The sequence below is a fragment of the Abramis brama genome (assembly GCF_963993115.1).
Source record: "Abramis brama genome assembly, chromosome: 16".
Lineage (NCBI taxonomy): Eukaryota > Metazoa > Chordata > Actinopteri > Cypriniformes > Leuciscidae > Abramis > Abramis brama.
Genome location: NC_139978.1, coordinates 32,712,337 through 32,731,851, shown reverse-complemented (window position 1 = coordinate 32,731,851; position 19,515 = coordinate 32,712,337). Strand labels below are relative to the sequence as shown.

The 19,515-nt window shown below is 43.0% G+C and overlaps 1 protein-coding gene across 1 annotated transcript in view; it reads left to right on the top strand.

The window, feature by feature from the left end:
* Positions 1-12,936, top strand: part of LOC311066617 (uncharacterized protein) — a 30,915-nt gene extending 17,979 nt beyond the window's left edge. Inside the window, exons 4-6 of the mRNA XM_084087898.1 lie at positions 2,583-2,855; positions 7,782-7,916; positions 8,339-12,936. Of these exons, the coding sequence (XP_083944024.1) occupies positions 2,583-2,855; positions 7,782-7,916; positions 8,339-8,382 (452 nt within the window). The 3' untranslated portion in view covers positions 8,383-12,936. The remainder of the gene's footprint in view (positions 1-2,582; positions 2,856-7,781; positions 7,917-8,338) is intronic.
* The last annotated feature ends 6,579 nt before the right edge of the window (positions 12,937-19,515 follow it).

Below are 19,515 nucleotides of genomic sequence, written 5' to 3'. Positions count from 1 at the left end.
ATGCGTTTACTCTGATCGGTCTCGGTCACGAGATCCAGTGAGAAGCGCTTGAATTCAGCGAAGAACACAAATGTCTCAGTGATTTAAACCAGTTTAAAGGCAGATGAAACAGCGCTGACAAACAGGAAAAACACTGTGCACAACGATACTGTCAGAAGGCTTTTCCGTCTACAAATTCCCATCATTTACCATGGATTTACTGTAACGTTAGCCTAGTAATATCAACTGCACCATGAAATGTGGGATATACATATTGAATTGTATTATATTATTAATGTAGACAATGTATTAGAGGACTAATGGAATATAATTACAGTATTTAATAATGTATTTAGGCTACTGTTTTTCATACAAATACCATAGAAACCATAAAGTTACATTTTGCCATGATAGTGAGGTGCTGTAGGCTATGCCTGGTTTTATCTGTGGTTATCATGATCTAAATGCATGATACTGGATGACCAATGATTAAGTTTAATAAAACTCAAACAGTCAGAATATTACATTTTACCAAATAAAAATTAGCACATGCAGAAACTAAGGAATTAATTATCCAATAAAGATATTTATTTTGTTAAGGAAAAATGACAAATGTTTGAATGTTCTACCTCTGATTTGTGAAATGTTCACCTGTTTGGTAGTGTTTGTCATGATATGTTCTGACAATAAAGAGTAGTTTAAAACCACAATTAACGCTCTTGTTTCTACATATTTCACTTAGGAGCAAAAATCTGCCTTTAAACTTGAAAGAAATAAAGATTTGACTTTTATCGTGATAATTATCGATATCGACTGATATAAAAAAAATGTATCTTTATTATTTATTTTTTTGGCCATATCGCCCAGCCCCTACAATACGCCCATCCTTACTTGGCCATCAAATCTAATCCCGCGCCGCACTCTGTTGCGTTGGGTCCAGCGGTATATTAGGGACTTTAAGCAACAGCTGCGAATGAAACTGCTACGGCGACCGGAAGTATGCTGTCACACCGCCGTAGCCAAAAACGTAAAAATCACTAAGCAACCGTAAACAGGACAGCGCAACGCGGCATTAATTCATTTATTGAGATACAAAAAAATGTAATTTAAAAAAGCAAGAGAAGTATAATATAATAGTATGATATAGTCATATTATATAAAAGAATAGTGGTACAATCATAAACTGATGCAATTACAATGTCATATGCCATAAAACATAACATTTATTTACCTAATCTCTCACGTTGTAGCGACTCCAGCAAAGCAGCTGTTCTCCCGTAGTAGACCGTTACAGTAGAACGTCGCAAAGTTCGCGCATGCGCAATACAACGCCAGAATGCCGTTGCGTTCCACCAGAGGCTGTTGCTTAAAGTCCCTAATATACCAGGGGAGTAGGGGGGAGCGGGGCACAAAGTAACGCTTTTTGACTTTCTCAGTTTGTGTAAATCTACTTATGGTTCAGAGTATTTATTTTTTCCCACATTAATTTCCCATATGTCTAGTACAATTATGTGTTTTTGTTTTATTAATACAGTAGGCTATATACGTTTTTCTTGATATACCCCGAAAGAATGGAAGTGAAATGTGACATGCCCCATAGGTGGGGTACATTGTAACATGTGTGGGGCACATTGTAACATAACATATGACAGCTTAAAATGTTATCTGATCTAATAAAAAAAATATACAAAACAAACTAAAATATTTTCTAAATAAAATACAATTAAAAAACTTTTTCATATAAAATAATGCCAATTTTTAATAATTAAATATAAACTCATTTTTGAGTTTTGACTGAACACATGAAAACACAGCTATACAACATAGTTCAAAACAAATAAATAATTAGTAATTTCTGAACATTGACTCTCAGTCTTTATTCACCTTTTTCTCACGTTTTCTCAATAAAATTAATAAAAGTATAGAATATAATAGCATATTTCTAATAGGGGCACATTGTAACGCAGTGTTACAACATGCCCGGGATTTAAACCCTGCTAGTGTCTTCTGCTAGTTAGCGAAGCATTAAATAACTATCTCAACTGTTAAATAACATCTTGGAGATTAAAATAATATCAGATTTGTCTTATTTTAAATAAACACAAAAAAATAGAGATGAAAAATTAACTTAAGTAAGAAATTTACTTTTGCTATGGTTTAATAAATGTCTATGGATATCTTTCAAAAAAAAAAAATTTTGCCGGAATTTTTTTTTCTATATAGTGTTGATATGGCAACTAGTAAATACACAAAGTTTCGTCATCCAAGCATGTGCGGAAGTATTTAAAACAAGCGTGTTACAACTAGCCCCGTGTTACGTTGTGCCCCGCGCTCCCCTACAGGTCTCTAGTTTGAGAGGTGGCTTTATGTGTGCGCCATTTATATAGAATGGGTGAGCGCGAAACCTGTGGGAATGAGTAAAATTATGCCCAATATTTGCAACCCAGTGCTGAAATTTAGAACCTAACACCAACACTATTCAGCTGGAGTGAATGAGACAAGTGAATGAGAGGATACTATATATATATTTAATATTTTTTGTTTCATCTTGACTCTCAGTTTGATGAAAAAAAAGTTAATAAGCATGATGTGTTTTATTTCAGATGCCCCAGTGCCCAGCATCGCAGTGTTTGGGCAGATGCAGGACAGAGAGCACGTGATAGTGATGTGTTCATTTGGCAGGAGGTTCACTGAGAGCTCTTTCCAGCTGTCAGTGGCGGGTGAACACAACTACACACTGAAGAACCCACTGTGTTATTCAGATGAAGAGTGTGTGTTTGAAGTGAACGTGAGCCCACCTGTTTCCTTCACCTGTGTGCATGAGATTAATTCTGTGGTGAACTGTCAGAGTGAGACGTACACCTACAGCCCATCTGGTAAAACATACTGTGAATACACTACAAATTACATTTTCAAAAGTATTGTAATCTTAATGCTGTTATGATGGCATGTTAGATTTTGACACCTCAACATATGTCAATGTACCTAAACACTTTAAAATTATAGATTTTTCCTGTAGAGTGTTTAATGAGGTTTCCAACGAATTAATGGCAGTAAAACCAGGGTTCGAATTATGATTTCATCTTTGTGGGGGTCTCTTTAAAAAAAATTTTTTTTTTAAGTAGCCTATGAGCAGGCTAATAGTAGCTTAATAATGTAATATAAAAATGTGTAAATATAATACAAATTTAATTTTAAAAAAGCGTTGGTAACACAATTCAATTTAAATAGTACATTTGGTTTAATTTGTCGTTTCAGTGGTAGAACTTTTGCCAAGCGTGTCAGAGGTTCTGGGTTCGAATCCGTACTCATATAGTTTTTTTTTTTTTTTTTATCAAATCCGATTATGTGTATCATTCAGGCCCGGCGCCACGAGGGGGCAAAAGGGGGCATTGCCCCCTCAGATCTGATTTGTGCCCCCTCAGTTTCATTTTTGTATTCATGGTTACAAATGAAATGTTTAACCTTTTGAGCGGTCCAGTCCCATATATGGGATTTTTATTTCAGTGCCCCTGAGAGTACGGTGACGGTCCCACATATGGGATTTAGAATGTTCAATGACGACATAACTGCCAGATTCAAACTGTGCGTTCGCGCGTTGTTTGGCGCTGAGCTGAGCCAGAGACGGATGTTTTCAACCTCACAATGTTTGTTTTAGGTTTCAGACATTTAAATACGCATAAGCACTAGTAAAACAATACATTTGGAGTTTATAAAATACACACCGATGCCTGTGGAAGCAGCAATAACAATCTATTCAAATATAATTTGCCGACGTGGGTTATATATCAGACAAACACATTGGAAGTAACGTTAACTATAAAGTTTACTCTATTCTTCTCACAGTTCACCGGCCACTTTCTTGCATGTATTTCGGGAGAAACTGATGACTCACAGGATTCTCTGAACTGCGGCGCAATTGAAACAGCCATTTCAAGATTAGATTAAATCAAGATTATTTATAAAGGTTTTTAAATGACCAAACACACTCACATACACATTTTTGAGAATCGGAATATCAGATAGTTGATGACATGGTAAGCAAGTTTGTGAATATTTTGAATAAAAAGTGAAAAGGAAATAAAAGCAATACATCTGTCAACAGTGTTATTGTGGCTGCGGTGTGTCACGTGACAAATATGACGCGTCGCCATGGAAACATTAAGGGGGAACGTTCTAAAATAACAGTCGCCTTGAAAAAACACTATGGGGAGCCAAAATATTAAAATTAAGCGTGAAAGGGTTAATATATGCATAATAAATGACGCTGGCTTATCTTTTTTACTAAGCAAGTTATCAGTGTGTATTGTTCATTGATGGTACAGTGAGGAAAATAAGTATTTGAACACCCTGCTATTTTGCAAGTTCTCCCACTTAGAAATCATGGAGGGATCTGAAATTGTCATCGTAGGTACATGTCCACTGTGAGAGACATAATCTAAAAAAAAAATCCAGAAATCACAATGTATGATTTTTTAACTATTTATTTGTATGATACAGCTGCAAATAAGTATTTGAACACCTGAGAAAATCAATGTTAATATTTGGTACAGTAGCTTTTGTTTGCAATTACAGAGGTCAAACGTTTCCTGTAGTTTTTCACCAGGTTTGCACACACTGCAGGAGGGATTTTGGCCCACTCCTCCACACAGATCTTCTCTAGATCAGTCAGGTTTCTGGGCTGTCGCTGAGAAACACGGAGTTTGAGCTCCCTCCAAAGATTCTCTATTGGGTTTAGGTCTGGAGACTGGCTAGGCCACGCCAGAACCTTGATATGCTTCTTACAGAGCCACTCCTTGGTTATCCTGGCTGTGTGCTTCGGGTCATTGTCATGTTGGAAGACCCAGCCTCGACCCATCTTCAATGCTCTAACTGAGGGAAGGAGGTTGTTCCCCAAAATCTCGCAATACATGGCCCCGGTCATCCTCTCCTTAATACAGTGCAGTCGCCCTGTCCCATGTGCAGAAAAACACCCCCAAAGCATGATGCTACCACCCCCATGCTTCACAGTAGGGATGGTGTTCTTGGCATGGTACTCATCATTCTTCTTCCTCCAAACACGTTTAGTGGAATTATGACCAAAAAGTTCTATTTTGGTCTCATCTGACCACATGACTTTCTCCCATGATCATCCAAATGGTCATTGGCAAACTTAAGACGGGCCTTGACATGTGCTGGTTTAAGCAGGGGAACCTTCCGTGCCATGCATGATTTCAAACCATGACGTCTTAGTGTATTACCAACAGTAAACTTGGAAACGGTGGTCCCAGCTCTTTTCAGGTCATTGACCAGCTCCTCCCGTGTATTTCTGGGCTGATTTCTCACCTTTCTTAGGATCATTGAGACCCCACGAGGTGAGATCTTGCATGGAGCCCCAGTCCAAGGGAGATTGACAGTCATCTTTAGCTTCTTCCATTTTCTAATGATTGCTCCAACAGTGGACCTTTTTTCACCAAGCTGCTTGGCAATTTCCCCGTAGCCCTTTCCAGCCTTGTGGAGGTGTACAATTTTGTCTCTAGTGTCTTTGGACAGCTCTTTGGTCTTGGCCATGTTAGTAGTTGGATTCTTACTGATTGTATGGGGTGGACAGGTGTCTTTATGCAGCTAACGACCTCAAACAGGTGCATCTAATTTAGGATAATAAATGGAGTGGAGGTGGACATTTTAAAGGCAGACTAACAGGTCTTTGAGGGTCAGAATTCTAGCTGATAGACAGGTGTTCAAATACTTATTTGCAGCTGTATCATACAAATAAATAGTTAAAAAATCATATATTGTGATTTCTGGATTATTTTTTTTCGATTATGTCTCTCACAGTGGACATGCACCTACGATGACAATTTCAGACCCCTCCATGATTTCCAAGTGGGAGAACTTGCAAAATAGCAGGGTGTTCAAATACTTATTTTCCTCACTGTATAAAGTTAAGCCCCCTTAACAATTTCACATGCCCCCTCAGTCATTTCATCCTGCAGCCGGGCCTGGTATCATTGGTTGTATATCAGGCAGATACACGTTTGTGAGCATTTTGTTTTGTAATTTCACTGGAACGAATAGAGAGTCTACACAACGGATTGAAGCGCGCGTCCGAGTGAAGACTGTGCGCGAGCCACAAGAGAACACAGTATCCGCGCCACTGATCCCAGCGGCAACGAGCACTTTGATCACTTGATTTAAGAATAAGGATGTAGTGTGATGACGATCCGAGATCCATGTGTTTGGCATCTTGTCCTATCTTCAAGTCATGCTACAGTAGTCTGAAGGAAAAAGTGCTTTATTTGTAATTTAAAATAATGGTGCTGATGATTTTTAGAGACCCCCACAGGTGTATGATTTTACTGCTTTCATAGGAGCTCATCCTCTCTCTATGGGAGCTCAGCTCCCACTGGCTCCCACGTAATTCGAACCATGAGTAAAACAGTGGCATATTAGTACTGTTGCATTATGTCATGTTCAGTAATTGTAAAAAGTACATTTAAGCTCAGCCCAGTGACACGAGCACAACGCATTACCACTGCAAAGCAAGTCATCATTATTAATTTTTATTTTTTTATTTTTTTATTTCTATTTAAAATTAATCAACTTTACTAGCCATATGGTCGCATCGAAGATATGTGTAATTTAATTTAATAGCATTTAGTTAACCCTAAAGAAAAATAAATATACTAAAATGTATTTGAAACTTTATACTAAGTATACTACAAATACATTTATATTTATGTATTTATATATTTATCCTGCAATTGCACTTTTAGTATACTAAATTGATATGCTAAAAGTCTGCTTAATTGGAACAACTAATTTTGTACTAATGCACTTTAGTTATCCGGAAATAGTGCTGAGGTCCAACTAAAGCTATACTTAAGTTTATTTGATTTTGCTAAAGTGGAACTATTGCAAGTATACTTTAGGTACACTTTAAATATCTTGCATTTAAAGAATTATATTATACAGTGATCATACTATCCTTAATAACAGTGATATTAAAACACATTTTAGGCTTAATTTTAAGAAATGTGCATTGTGCAATAAAGAGGTACTCCAAATAAAGTTTAATTATATTTATATCAGTAAGTGTCAAGCGAATGAAGTGATATGTCAGTAAAAATGTTAATGGATTTGTAGTATACTTAGTATGAAATAAATGTATTTTAAATACATTTTCGTATAGGTTTTTTTCACTAGGGAAGTCACTTAAATTTTTCTTGTAACAGTTTAATGGCTATAAATAAAGCTTTTCAAAATTGTTAAAAGTAATAAATAAAAACACCCCCATCATGAGCAGGTTGTATTACAACATGCAGAGCAAGTCAGCAGATTTGCTGTTGTACTAATATATAATTTTTGGTTAAAAGTAAGAACTGATTGTATTTATTTCTAAATGAAATTAATCAACATTACTAATCACCATATATGGGCACATCAATTACAGCGAGATCTATACAGTCTATCTGGTAAAACATAAATATGCTACAAATGGCAGTTTCATTAAAGATAAAAGAAGTATTGTAATCCTAATGCCTAATACTTGCATGTTGGATCCAGGCTCTTTGAAATAAATCTCATACTGTATGTGCCCTGTGTGTCTCAAGACCTGGGAGTGTAAATGTATATTTTTTCTATTACAGAAAAATCAGATGAATTTCTCATGTTTTCCACATGTGATCACATAGATTACACATGGGAACTGTTCCAAAACCACAGGTTTCCCATATGCAAAGTATGTGTTTCACATGTGACCACATATGTTTTTGCACATGTGAAATTCATGTGGTTTTGCTGGTCCATGTATTTGCTTTCAGATTTTCCTGCAGTTTTGGATGATCATGAGGAAGGAGTATCTTCATTCTATATTGGCTTTTTCTCCTTCATTGTTGTTGGTCTCGTCATCATGACTGCAGCCGTGATCATGGCCAGCTTTAAGAGCAATGCTAAAGGTGTGCATTTCACCCAAACAACTCATATTTCTGATATTCATTTGCACATATAAAACTACTGTATACATCATTTATGTTGTAGCATTTGGTTTTAGAAAAGCTCAAAAGAACAAGAAAACACATCTCAAAAGAGGTCTTTTTGTCACAAGAAAAAGATATTAAACCTGTTATAGTACGACAAATTATTTTTTTGCAACTTATTTCAATATCGTGATAATACTGAATACCGTGATAAAAGCTTTAGCAATTATCGCAACATGAAAATTTGATAGTCACATGCCTACCCTGGAGTTGGTTCTCCCTCCACACACGTTTATTTAGCTGTGTGTTTTGCCACATTTATGCTGCTGTACACAACACAATCTTAAACTGTTGCATCAAATCAGAAACAAAATCAGCAGAATACATTTGTTTTTCAACAGGTTCAAAGATTACTGTGGCAGCTAACGACTATACGGATGTATAAGGCGGCATCAGAGTTTCTGAAGAGGAAAGAATGAACAACTAATCAATGAATCAGTCAATTCAGATTAATCAAATAATTTTCTGCATGCTGAACTGTAATACTAGAACTCAATACACTTTCAACATTCAAGTAAAATCCTCATTTCATATACACACTGTAATCCCAATGTTCAAAAAAATGACAGAAGGCACCTCTTCTGCGAGCAATTCATAACAATGAATTAGATCTCTATTCTCTGCTGTTCCGCAATTACACCTTTTCACTGGATTTTTATGCTGGTTTACTCCTGAAATTCAGCATTGCAAATATTTTTTTCCCCTCATTTGCTTACAATTTAGATAGAAGTGTGTGAAAAATGAAAACATTTTATGGATAATATGCGTTTGACATAAATTCATATTTTATGTTCTAGATTTGTTTATTATTATTATTATTATTATTATTATTATTATTATTCCTACTAAAGTCTTATAAATGTCTTGCTTTTTTTTTTATTGCACAATAAATAAATAACAAGTACAATATTGCCAAATACCAATATTGTGAATTATTATTATTTTGTACAGCCAGGCATTAGTTACCCATTTACATACAAGTTCATTACTAAACTCAGTACTGCAGTAGAAATCTTTCACCATCTGTAACATGCCATATCACGAGCACAGTGTCTCTCTCGCATCTCTCTCCAGAGTAACAGTGAAGCTCCTCCCCCTCCCTCCGTCTCTCTCTGTCTATCTCTGCTGGTGTTCAGTGGCAGTGTTACGAACCCCTGTTGTTAAAATGCTCGTTTCGAAAGGGTTCAGCAACATAAAAGGAGACGCAAGGCAAAGAGCAGTTTAAAACATTTATTAAGACTAATAAATGACTGCACAAACTCACGTCTCTCAATTTTTCTCTCTCCACAGGTAACACACATTTACTCTACACTAAAGTCAACATAGACATAACAAACGCTAACAAATAGAACAAAATAGTAGCACAGTACAAAGAACACAGCTTGAGTTGATCAGCGGCTAGGCATCATGACGCGCACGGAGTTCACCATTGCGTGTCTCACCCTCCTTCACACTCCACTTATATGCTCAGCACGAGCCATCAGAGCAACGGGCCACAGATGCGCAAGGGCGGAGCCTACTAGTGTTGCACGATGTATCGGTACTAGGAAGGTATCGCGATACCCTGCTATTAAAAACGATACGATATTAACTTTTATTAGTACCGGTACTTTAAGAGTGACAGTAAATAATAAGAGCAGTATTTCTTAATTTGCGTAGCTGTGTGACAGCAGGAGTCAGGACGTGTACATTCACTACTAAACAACGGAAGCAGAACAGTAAAATATATACGCGCAGCACTTGACAAAGAAACGTGCATGCATGAGAAAATAAAGCGCGGGACGTGCTCGCGCTGCCGGGCTCAGACCTGAAGCGCGCGCACACGCCGTTCAGACAGCATACGATCGCTACTTCAGTTCTCTTTCGCGGACTATTAGGTTTGAATAGTCAAAATGATATGTAAAAATGCACGTCCTGGCGAGTATTCACGTAAACACAGTCGGGTATGTCTTTAGTGAACGTAAACCGTTTGTAAAAATAAATCGTATATGTTCCATGTATTGGATACGTGCAGGTCTTAAAGGGCCGGACCGGCAGCATAATATTCTGTGTGATTAATGTTCAGTCTATAGTTAATTTATAGAGTGAAGACCTTATTGTTTCAGCTACAGAGGTCTATAGCTTTCAAAAAAGAAATTAAGCACTGTTTATTTTATTTGTCTCTTATAGTATTTGTCATATTGTTTGTAATTTGCTTTTTTGCTTATTTTTAATTACAAAGATACAATTAAATTAAATATCTATATTATAATTATAAAATTACATTTAAAAAATATTAAATGACTCGTATCATGAAATAAGATTTTGGTCATCCCAACCTGTTCAGAGTTGTGAAAGGTTTGTAAATGTTAGCATGATTGATAATAATGTGAATGTTGCAAACATCTTGGTAAGGACGTTCACACTGACATGTAATTATTATTATTATTATTATTATTTTTAATAAAGGGGAGGGAATGGTCATAAAGCAGGGCAGGATCATACTGTTCATGTGAGTTTTTAGCTTTTTAAAATTAATTTATAAAACAATGATTAAGTTCTGTCATATTTTTCAATTACTTTTACTGTTTTAGTTTTTTTGCCGTGGTATCGATTCAGTATCGGTATCGAGGTATTTTGGTCTGGTATCGTATCGAAGTCAAAATTTTGGTATCGTGACAACACTAGAGCCTACACTCAGAAAGAAACCCCAATTAGAAGACGAAACAAACACACACAAAAATACACAGGCAACACCCATAAGGCTGAGGCCGTAACACTTCTCCCCCTAAAGGAAGAATCAGATTTTTTATTTTTATTTTTTCCTTCCTTAGAAGGGAAAAGAAAACTGATTCTGCATGAAATCACACAGAAAACTTAAACTAATCCGCGAGACAACGCATCTGCTACCACGTTGTCAGATCCTCTTTTATGATGGATCTCTAAATTATATGGTTGAACCATTAAAGCCCAACGCATCAATCGTTGATTATGGTTGTACATTTTGCTCAGAAAAACCAGCGGATTATGATCCGTGTAAACAACGACAGGAGAAGAACTAGACCCCACATAAACATTAAAATGTTGTAATGCTAACAACATAGCTAAAGTTTGTTTTTTGATCGTTGAGTAATTCAACTGATGACGGTTAAACTTACGAAAAAAGTACGATACTGGGTGGCCTATTTCGTCAGCACCCTCCTGCAGCAGGACAGCTCCCACTCCAACCGCACTAGCGTCCACCTCAAGCTGGAATGGACGAGTCACATCTGGAGCAGACAGTTAGGTGCACTGCAAAGGAGAGATTTTGCAGAGAGAAATGCCTGCTGGCACTCATTAGTCCAATTGAAACAAACTTTAGGACTACACAATTTCGTTAAAGAGGCAACAACACTCAAGAAATTTTTACAAAAGCACCGGTAGTACCCAACCATCCCCAGGAATCTACGTAGTTCTCTCCTCGCAGTAGGTACTGGGTAGCTGAGGACAGCAGCCAGTTTTCCGTCCAATGGCCGTACCTGACCGTTTCCCACCTGCTTCCCTAAATAGGTGACAGAAGCCTTAACAAATTCACTTTTTTTTTATTTAACGTTAAGGAAGCAGCTTCTAATCGGCGAAACACGTCATGTAAGGTCAACATGTGTTCAGCCCATGTAGACGAATAAATGACTACATCGTCTAAGTAGATACCCAGCAAACACAGAACGTTGGCACAACGTAGCCAACCTTCTAACAACGTTTTAACAACATGGCCAAAAGGTTGCTATAACTACGTTGTGTGGTGAAGGTTGTTACAGCGTTGTCACAATGTTGGTATTAAACCACCGTTCAGGGCCATTGCTTAAGGTTGTACCAACGCTGTCTTGACAACCACTGGACTACATAATGTACTCGTCACTGCCCTGAAGCGCGAAAATCAGCCTTTTAAATTCCAACCACCTGTTGTTGGGCTCATTGTGTTCTCATTCATCATCGAGCAAGGATACGTGAGTATTGCGTTTAGCCTACCTCAGCTATCAAACACAACCTACAACTTTAATTATAATGTGATTAATGTAGCATCGCTCGCACTGTTTAGTTTTTCGTTTGATTGTTCCGCTATTTAGTCTCATTCGTTTCTTTGCTCCTCTGAATTTGTGGATGTTTCCCCGGTGACACCTGCTTTCGGCTACTGTCCGCCATACAGACCCGGTTTTGTTCTTTAAATGTTCTGATCTGCCTTTTCTTTTTATGTTTTATTTATTATACTTAAAATAAATTTGTATATTCCTTTATTTCTTTTTTTTTTTTTTCACAAATGTATGACTTTTGGAAGTGCAATTTGATTATATGCAGTTTTAATAAAGTTGAATTAACGAAACCTTCTGTCATTTTTACTCTTCAAAGTGTAGGCTACACTTGCAGGTGTTGATAGCCCCATTAAATAATAATATAGATAAACAATAAACGATAAAAAGTATAATTATCTAACAAAATACACCATATAAAAATATTGTCAGAATGTCGTCTCTCAGTTGCTGAATGTCGCGCAGCAACGTTGCTACAGCCCTGTCACGTCTTACAATTCTACGTTGTTACAATGTTGCGAGCACGTAGACAGCGACGTTGCCATAGCAGAAATACAACGTGCCAGAGACGTTGCCACAACGTAAATGTGTTTGCTGGGTATTGCAGTTAGGAACCTCGCCTAAAACTATAGACATTAAACGTTGAAACTTTGCTGGTGTGTTCCGCAAACCGAATGCCATACGCGTGTACTGCCGAAAAGCATCAGGGGTTACGAACGCGAAGATCTTAGAAGCGCGCTCGGTTAAAGGCACCTGCCAATAACCTTTCAAAAGGTCTAACTTAGTGATGTATTTCGCACACCCAAGGCTGTCAATGCAATCGTCCATTCGCGGTAACGGAAAAGCATCAGCCACGGTGACGGAATTTACCTTTCTAAAGTCAGTACAAAAACGTAAAGACCCATCAGCCTTTGGTACCAGAACGCACGGCGAGCTCCATGGACTATTACTAGGAACAGCGAAACCATTCTGCAATAAATACTTAACCTCACTTTTCATTGCTTCTCTCTTACTTATTGGGCAACAATAAGCATGTTGCTTGATTGGTAATGCACTACCGACCTCGATGTCATGCTGGATGATATTAGTACTGGGAGGAACGTCGTTGAACAAACTCGGGAAACTGTCTATCAGCTTCATTACATCTTCTCGCTGTTCAGGCGATAGATAGGATAGTTGATAGGGAAGCGAAGATAAAACTTCAGAGTTTTCAAAACATCCTCCTTTTAAAGCTTCCATAGATACATTCAACCCGTCATCCTCAGTGTCGGTAGGCAAAGTATAAGTTAGCAGTGAAACATGCTCAGTGGTTAACTCAGTCACCGGTTCACAGACCAAATTCTCAGTGTTCTCTTTTGGTTCAACACAACATAAATATGGTTTCAACATATTCACGTGACATAAACGAGTTTTTCGCCTCCGTTCTGGAGTGTGTAAGATATAGTCAGTTTCACTCAACTTACTTTTTATCACGTAAGGACTGGAGAAACACGCAGAGAGAGAGGATCCAGGAATGGGAAACAGCACTAGAACTTTCTCTCCTGGCAGAAAATTATCGAAATGTTTCTTCATTTTCTTTTGTGACAGAGAAAGTGCTTCCTTCGCCACAGTACAAGCATTGTGCAAACGTTCACGAGTACGTGATACGAAATCAAGGACATTGGGCTTCGCAGATGAACCGTTACAGAGAAATTCCTCCTTTAACATTTTCAAAGGACCACGGACATTATGTCCGAACACAAGCTCTGACGGGCTAAACCCAAGCGAGTCCTGTCGCGCCTCACGCACCTCAAATAAAACCAATGGAACTCTATCATCTATCAGACACCCCAAGAGCCTTTAACGATGTACGAAAAACGCGCGACACGAAATTTGAACCCTTATCCGTTTGGACAGTTTTCGGTAGCCCAAAAGTTGTAAAGAATTTCGTTAAAGCTTTAGCTACCGTCTTAGCCGTTATGTTCCGTAACGGAATGGCCTCTGGAAAACGTGTAGCTACGCACATGATTGTCAACAAATATTGACAACCAGACTTAGCCCGAGGAAGTGGACCCACACAGTCAACTAGAACGCGCTCGAATGGTTCGCCGACAGCAGGAATAGGACAGAGGAGCAGGCGGTACCACCTGATTAGGTTTTCCACTGACCTGACAAATATGACATGTTGTACAGTACCGATACTTGGTTACTCACGTAACCTCGGTTCTCTCTAGAGAGGGAACGAGTATTGCGTAAGCTCTGCTTACGCAGCGGGAAAGCCTTCTTTTCTCGAGATACTGAAACCAAAAATTATCCTTAATTTCATATATTGTCAACGCAGTGCGGCTGCAGGCAGCTGAGCTAGAGCGGCATACTGCGCGCTCATTGGCTGCCGCGCGGCAACTGCTTAAGCCTACCAGTGAGCCTGGCGTGACGTCACGCCCAATGAGGGCGCGCGCGACCTCGCGCGTCACAGCCCGCCAGAATGGGCGGCGTCAGAGCGTATATAAGGAAGGCTCGTAGGCTATATTCTCTGTTTTCTGTCGACTGAAGCGACGCGAGCGATAGGCTCAGCACGGTCAGGGAACGCAATACTCGTTCCCTCTCTAGAGAGAACCGAGGTTACGTGAGTAACCAAGTATCGTTCTCTTACGAGAGGTTCTCTCGTATTGCGTAAGCTCTGCTTACGCAGCGGGAACCCTTTGTCCACGCCGTGCGAGCCTAACAATCACATATGACTCATAGAAAAACATAGAGGTGATTAAACAGGTGGCCAGCGGTGCGGGCCAACACATGTTCATAAGCACACATAGGGAAAAAACACAGAACGGCACTGCCGGTTCATGTTAACTGATACCCTGAGCGTGCAGCTCAACAGACAAGCTAATCGGAAATACAGCCTGACCCTTGGGCAGGACACGAATCACGACTAGACTGACAGAAGTTTAGCCTGCATAGCGGGAACTTCCAGGTTATAAAACCTAACAAATGTGGAGGGGGACGCCCAGCCCGCCGCCTTACAAATGTCATCAATGGAAATCCCACTGGACCATGCCCACGATGAGGCCATGCCTCTGGTGGAATGAGCCCGTATGCCTAACGGACATTGCAGGTCTTTTGACGCATAAGCTGCTGCAATAGCGTCTACTATCCATCTGGACAGTGTCTGTTTCGAAGCGGCGCGACCCTTGGTGCGCCCGCCAAACGAAACGAAAAGCTGCTCTGAGAACCTGAAGGCTGCAGAGCGCGTCACATAACACCTTAACGCCCTGACCGGGCAAAGGCAGTTAACCCCTTCCTCACTGCTGGAGGACGGCAGAGCCGATAGGGTAACGACCTGAGTCCTGAAGGGAGTGCCTAACACTTTGGGGACATAGCCGTGCTTCGGTTTGAGAATGGCTAACGAGTCGTTAGGTCCAAACTCGAGGCACGACGCGCTGATGGACAGCGCGTGTAAATCTCCCACACGTTTAACTGAAGCCAGAGCTAGCAGAAAAACGGTCTTAAGCGTCAAGTATTTCAACTCCACTGAGTCCAAAGGCTCAAAGGGATGCGCTTTTAAGGACTCCAGGACCAGGGACAGGTCCCAAATAGGAACCGTCGGGGGCCGTGGAGGGTTCATTCTCCTGGCCCCGCGTAGAAAGCGGGTAATGAGTTCATTTCTGCCCAGTGCACGGCCGCGCGCCGACTCAGCGAACGCTGCTATGGCCGCGACATAAACCTTGAGCGTGGAGGGGGACCTGCCCGCGTCCAACATCTCTTGGAGAAATTTCAGTACCTGTGGAACTCCACAGGTTCGAGCATTAGAACCCGTATTCACACACCACTTGTTAAACACTGACCATTTAGACGCATAGAGCCGCCTCGTCGAGGGGGCTCTGGACTGCGTGATCGTGTTAATTACCCCTTCTGGCAAGCCAACGAGTAATCGTTGATTATCCACGCATGCAGAGACCAGTGCTCTGGATGGGGATGCAGAATCGAGCCTCGGGCTTGAGAGAGGAGATCTCTCCTCACCGGAATCGGCCATGGGGCTGTGTCTGCCAGTCTCATTAGCTCGGGGAACCATGGTTGGTTTTCCCAACGCGGGGCTATGAGGAGCACTGCGCAGTTCAAACTCCTGATCCTCGCTAGCACTTGAGGTAGCATCGAGATCGGTGGGAACGCGTACAGCGGGGCGCTGGGCCAGGTCTGGGCCAGCGCGTCTTCCCTTTTCGAGAAGAACCTCTGGCACTGAGCATTCTCGCTCGTGGCGAAGAGGTCGATCTTCGCTTCGCCGAAACGACGCCAAAGCGTCTGTATCGTCTGGCGGTGTAGAGACCATTCCCCTGGGGGAACGTTGTCCCTGGACAGTCTGTCCGGGCCGTCGTTCAAACGACCGGGTACATGAGCTGCCCTTAGGGAGCGCAACGGGCCTTGAGCCCAGGATAGGAGGCGCTCTGCGAGCGCGCACAGGGTTCTGGATTTGATTCCACCCTGGCGGTTCACGTACGACACCACTGACATGTTGTCCGAGCGAACTAGCACATGGTGTCCCCGTATAAGCGGTAGAAAGTGCTTCAACGCTTTCTCGACCGCCAGCATCTCTAGACAGTTTATGTGAAGGTCTTTCTCCGTATTCGACCACGGGCCGCAAATTGGACTGCCTTCGTGAGTCGCTCCCCAACCCATGTTGGACGCGTCTGTCGAGATCACTTTGCGGTGTGCGATGGTTCCCATCGACACTCCCCGCTGATACCATTCGGCCGTCAGCCAGGGCTGCAGGGCTGTAACACAGCGCTGAGTCACTCTGATTGGAGTACGGCCTGAAATCCATGCTTTGCGGGGCGTCTCCGTTTTTAGCCAGCGTTGAAGCGGACGCATTCGGAGTAAACCCAGCTGCAGGACAGCTGCTGCTGATGCCATGTGGCCCAGCAACCTCTGAAAAGTTTTCAATGGAAAAACTTTTCCCTCCTGAAAGGAGGCGGCGAGGTGTCGAACACAGCGCGCGCGCTGTGCGGACAGTCTGGCTGTCATTGCCGCCGAGTCCAGATCTATACCCAGAAAAGTGATAGACTGGCTGGGGGCTAAAGAGCTCTTGTCCCAGTTCACGGAAAGACCCAAGCTTTGCAGGTGACCGAGAAGCGCTTCTCTGTGGGAAACTAGTTCCTCCGCCGAGTGCGCTATAATGAGCCAATCGTCCAGATAGTTCAGGATTCGCATTCCCCTCGATCTCAGGGGTGCGAGAGCCGCATCCATGCACTTCGTAAATGTACGGGGTGCCAGGGATAGGCCGAACGGCAGGACGGTGTACTGATATACCTGGCCGTCGAAGGCGAATCTCAAGAATGGCCTGTGACGGGGTATAATCTGAATCTGAAAGTACGCGTCTTTCAGGTCGAGAGATATGAACCAGTCCCCCGGGCGAATCTGCGCGAGGATTTGACTGGTTGTGAGCATTTTGAACGGCCGTTTCATAAGCGTTTTGTTCAAATATCTCAGATCCAATATAGGTCTGAGTGCTCCGCCCTTCTTGGGTACGAGGAAATAGCGGCTGTATACGCCTGCCTCGGAACCCGGAGGGAGAACCCGTTCTATCGCCCCTTTGCGCAGCAAATTCGCTATTTCTGTGTGAAGCAGATGCGCTGCATCCGCTTTCACTGTAGTCTCGGCCCGAGCGCGATAGCGCGGAGGGCGGCGAGCGAATTGAAGCGAATAGCCCTTTATCACTGTGTTCAGTACCCACTTCGACACACCCTGGATAGCTTTCCATGCATTCGCACTCATAGCTAGGGGTCGAATCGCCTCTGACTCTCGCCCGTCGCACAGCGCGGGACGGGGAATCTGTGGCGGTGTAAGCGCGAATCGCGCAGTGGCAGTGAGGGGGAACGGGGGTTCGCAGATGGCGGCAGCCGGCTGAACAGCGCTGTGAGAGAGCGTTTTGTGAGACGGCTCGCGGCGCAGAAGCGGGGCGGGCTCGTGCATGTTTATCGGAGAGTGTGCGTGCTGTAAAGCGGGCACAGAGCTCTTTATTATCACACAGCCGGTGGCTGACTTGTGCGTGTGTACATGAGGGTGCGCGCGCTGTGTAGCGGGCACAGGGCTCTTTATTAACACACCGCCGGTGGCTGGCTCGTGCATGTTTAGCTGAGAGTGTGCGTGCTGTGTAGCGGGCACAGGGCTCTTTATTAACACACAGCCGGTGGCTGGCTCGTACATGTTTAGCTGAGAGTGTGCGTGCTGTGTAGCGGGCACAGGGCTCTGTATTAACACGCGGCCAGTGGCAGAATGTTCCGTTACCCAAGCGTGTGAGACAGAGCGAGCACTGTGTAGGTGTGAGCACTGAAGTGTGGGCACGTGACCTACAGTTATCACTCGAGCGGCCGTAGCGCGCTTTATGTGAGTGCACTCTGTGGGGTACACAGGGGAATTTGTGCTTGTGTGTAGTGATGAGCACTGGGAAGTGGGCATGTTTACTACACTCATAACACTGACGGCGTGAGCCGTCTGACCAGACATTACACTCTTTATTCGATTTATCTGGGTCGCCGTAAAAACGGCGTTTGTGTGCAGGCGAGAGAGTTGCGAAACTGGCTCGTTGGCTGCTGTGGGCACTACTGCAGTAGCCTTTGACAAGGGGACTGGCAGAGGGATACATCTTAGTTTTGACGGTGGTCCGGCCGCGGCGGGAGCCGCCCGTCTTTTCCTCCCGACGGGTGCTAGGAGGACTTAGCAGGCTCGGGCTTCAGCGTTACCTTAGGCCGAGGCCCACGCGGGGGCGGCGGCCTGTGCTGGCTGGTGGAGCGGGACCTGGGGCGGCCGCGCTGGCGCTGCTTAGAGTCTGGGGGTCGAGACGGCCGCTGTGCGGAGCTGCGTGCAGGAGGCTGGCTAGAGCGGCCTGCAGCGGAGCTCGAGCGGCGGGGCAGGAAGAGGTTCATGGCCTGTGACGCTTTCTGTACCTCAGAAAAACGGTCCACGAGGCCGCTCACTGCCGGGCCGAAGAGACCAGTAGGCGAGAGCGGGGCGTTCAGGAAGACGGATCGCTCTTGTTCCCCCATATCGGCGAGAGTTAACCAAAGGTGGCGCTCGATGACGGTCAGCGAAGCCATGGATCGTCCGATCGCTTGGGCTGCTGTCTTAGTCGTGCGAAGGGAAAGGTCCGTCGCACTGCGCAGGTTGGTTAGGGCCGATCTGTCCAGTTCTCCCTCGTCAAGCTGGCGGAGGAGGTCCGCCTGGAGAACTTGAAGGACCGCCATTGTGTGCAGAGCTGAGGCGGCTTGCCCAGCGGCGGAGAAAGCGCGGCTGGCGAACGCCGAAGTAGTCCTGCAGGCTTTGGACGGGAGGGCAACCTTTGAGCGCCATCTCGCGGATGGGGGGCAAAGATGCGCTGCAACCGCCTGTTCGACCGGTGGAATCCGGTCATACCCCTTCTCCGTGGCTCCGTCCACGCGGGAGAGAGTCGATGAGGCCGGAGAGCGGAGTCTGGCCGAAACTGGAGCGTTCCAGGATTTAGA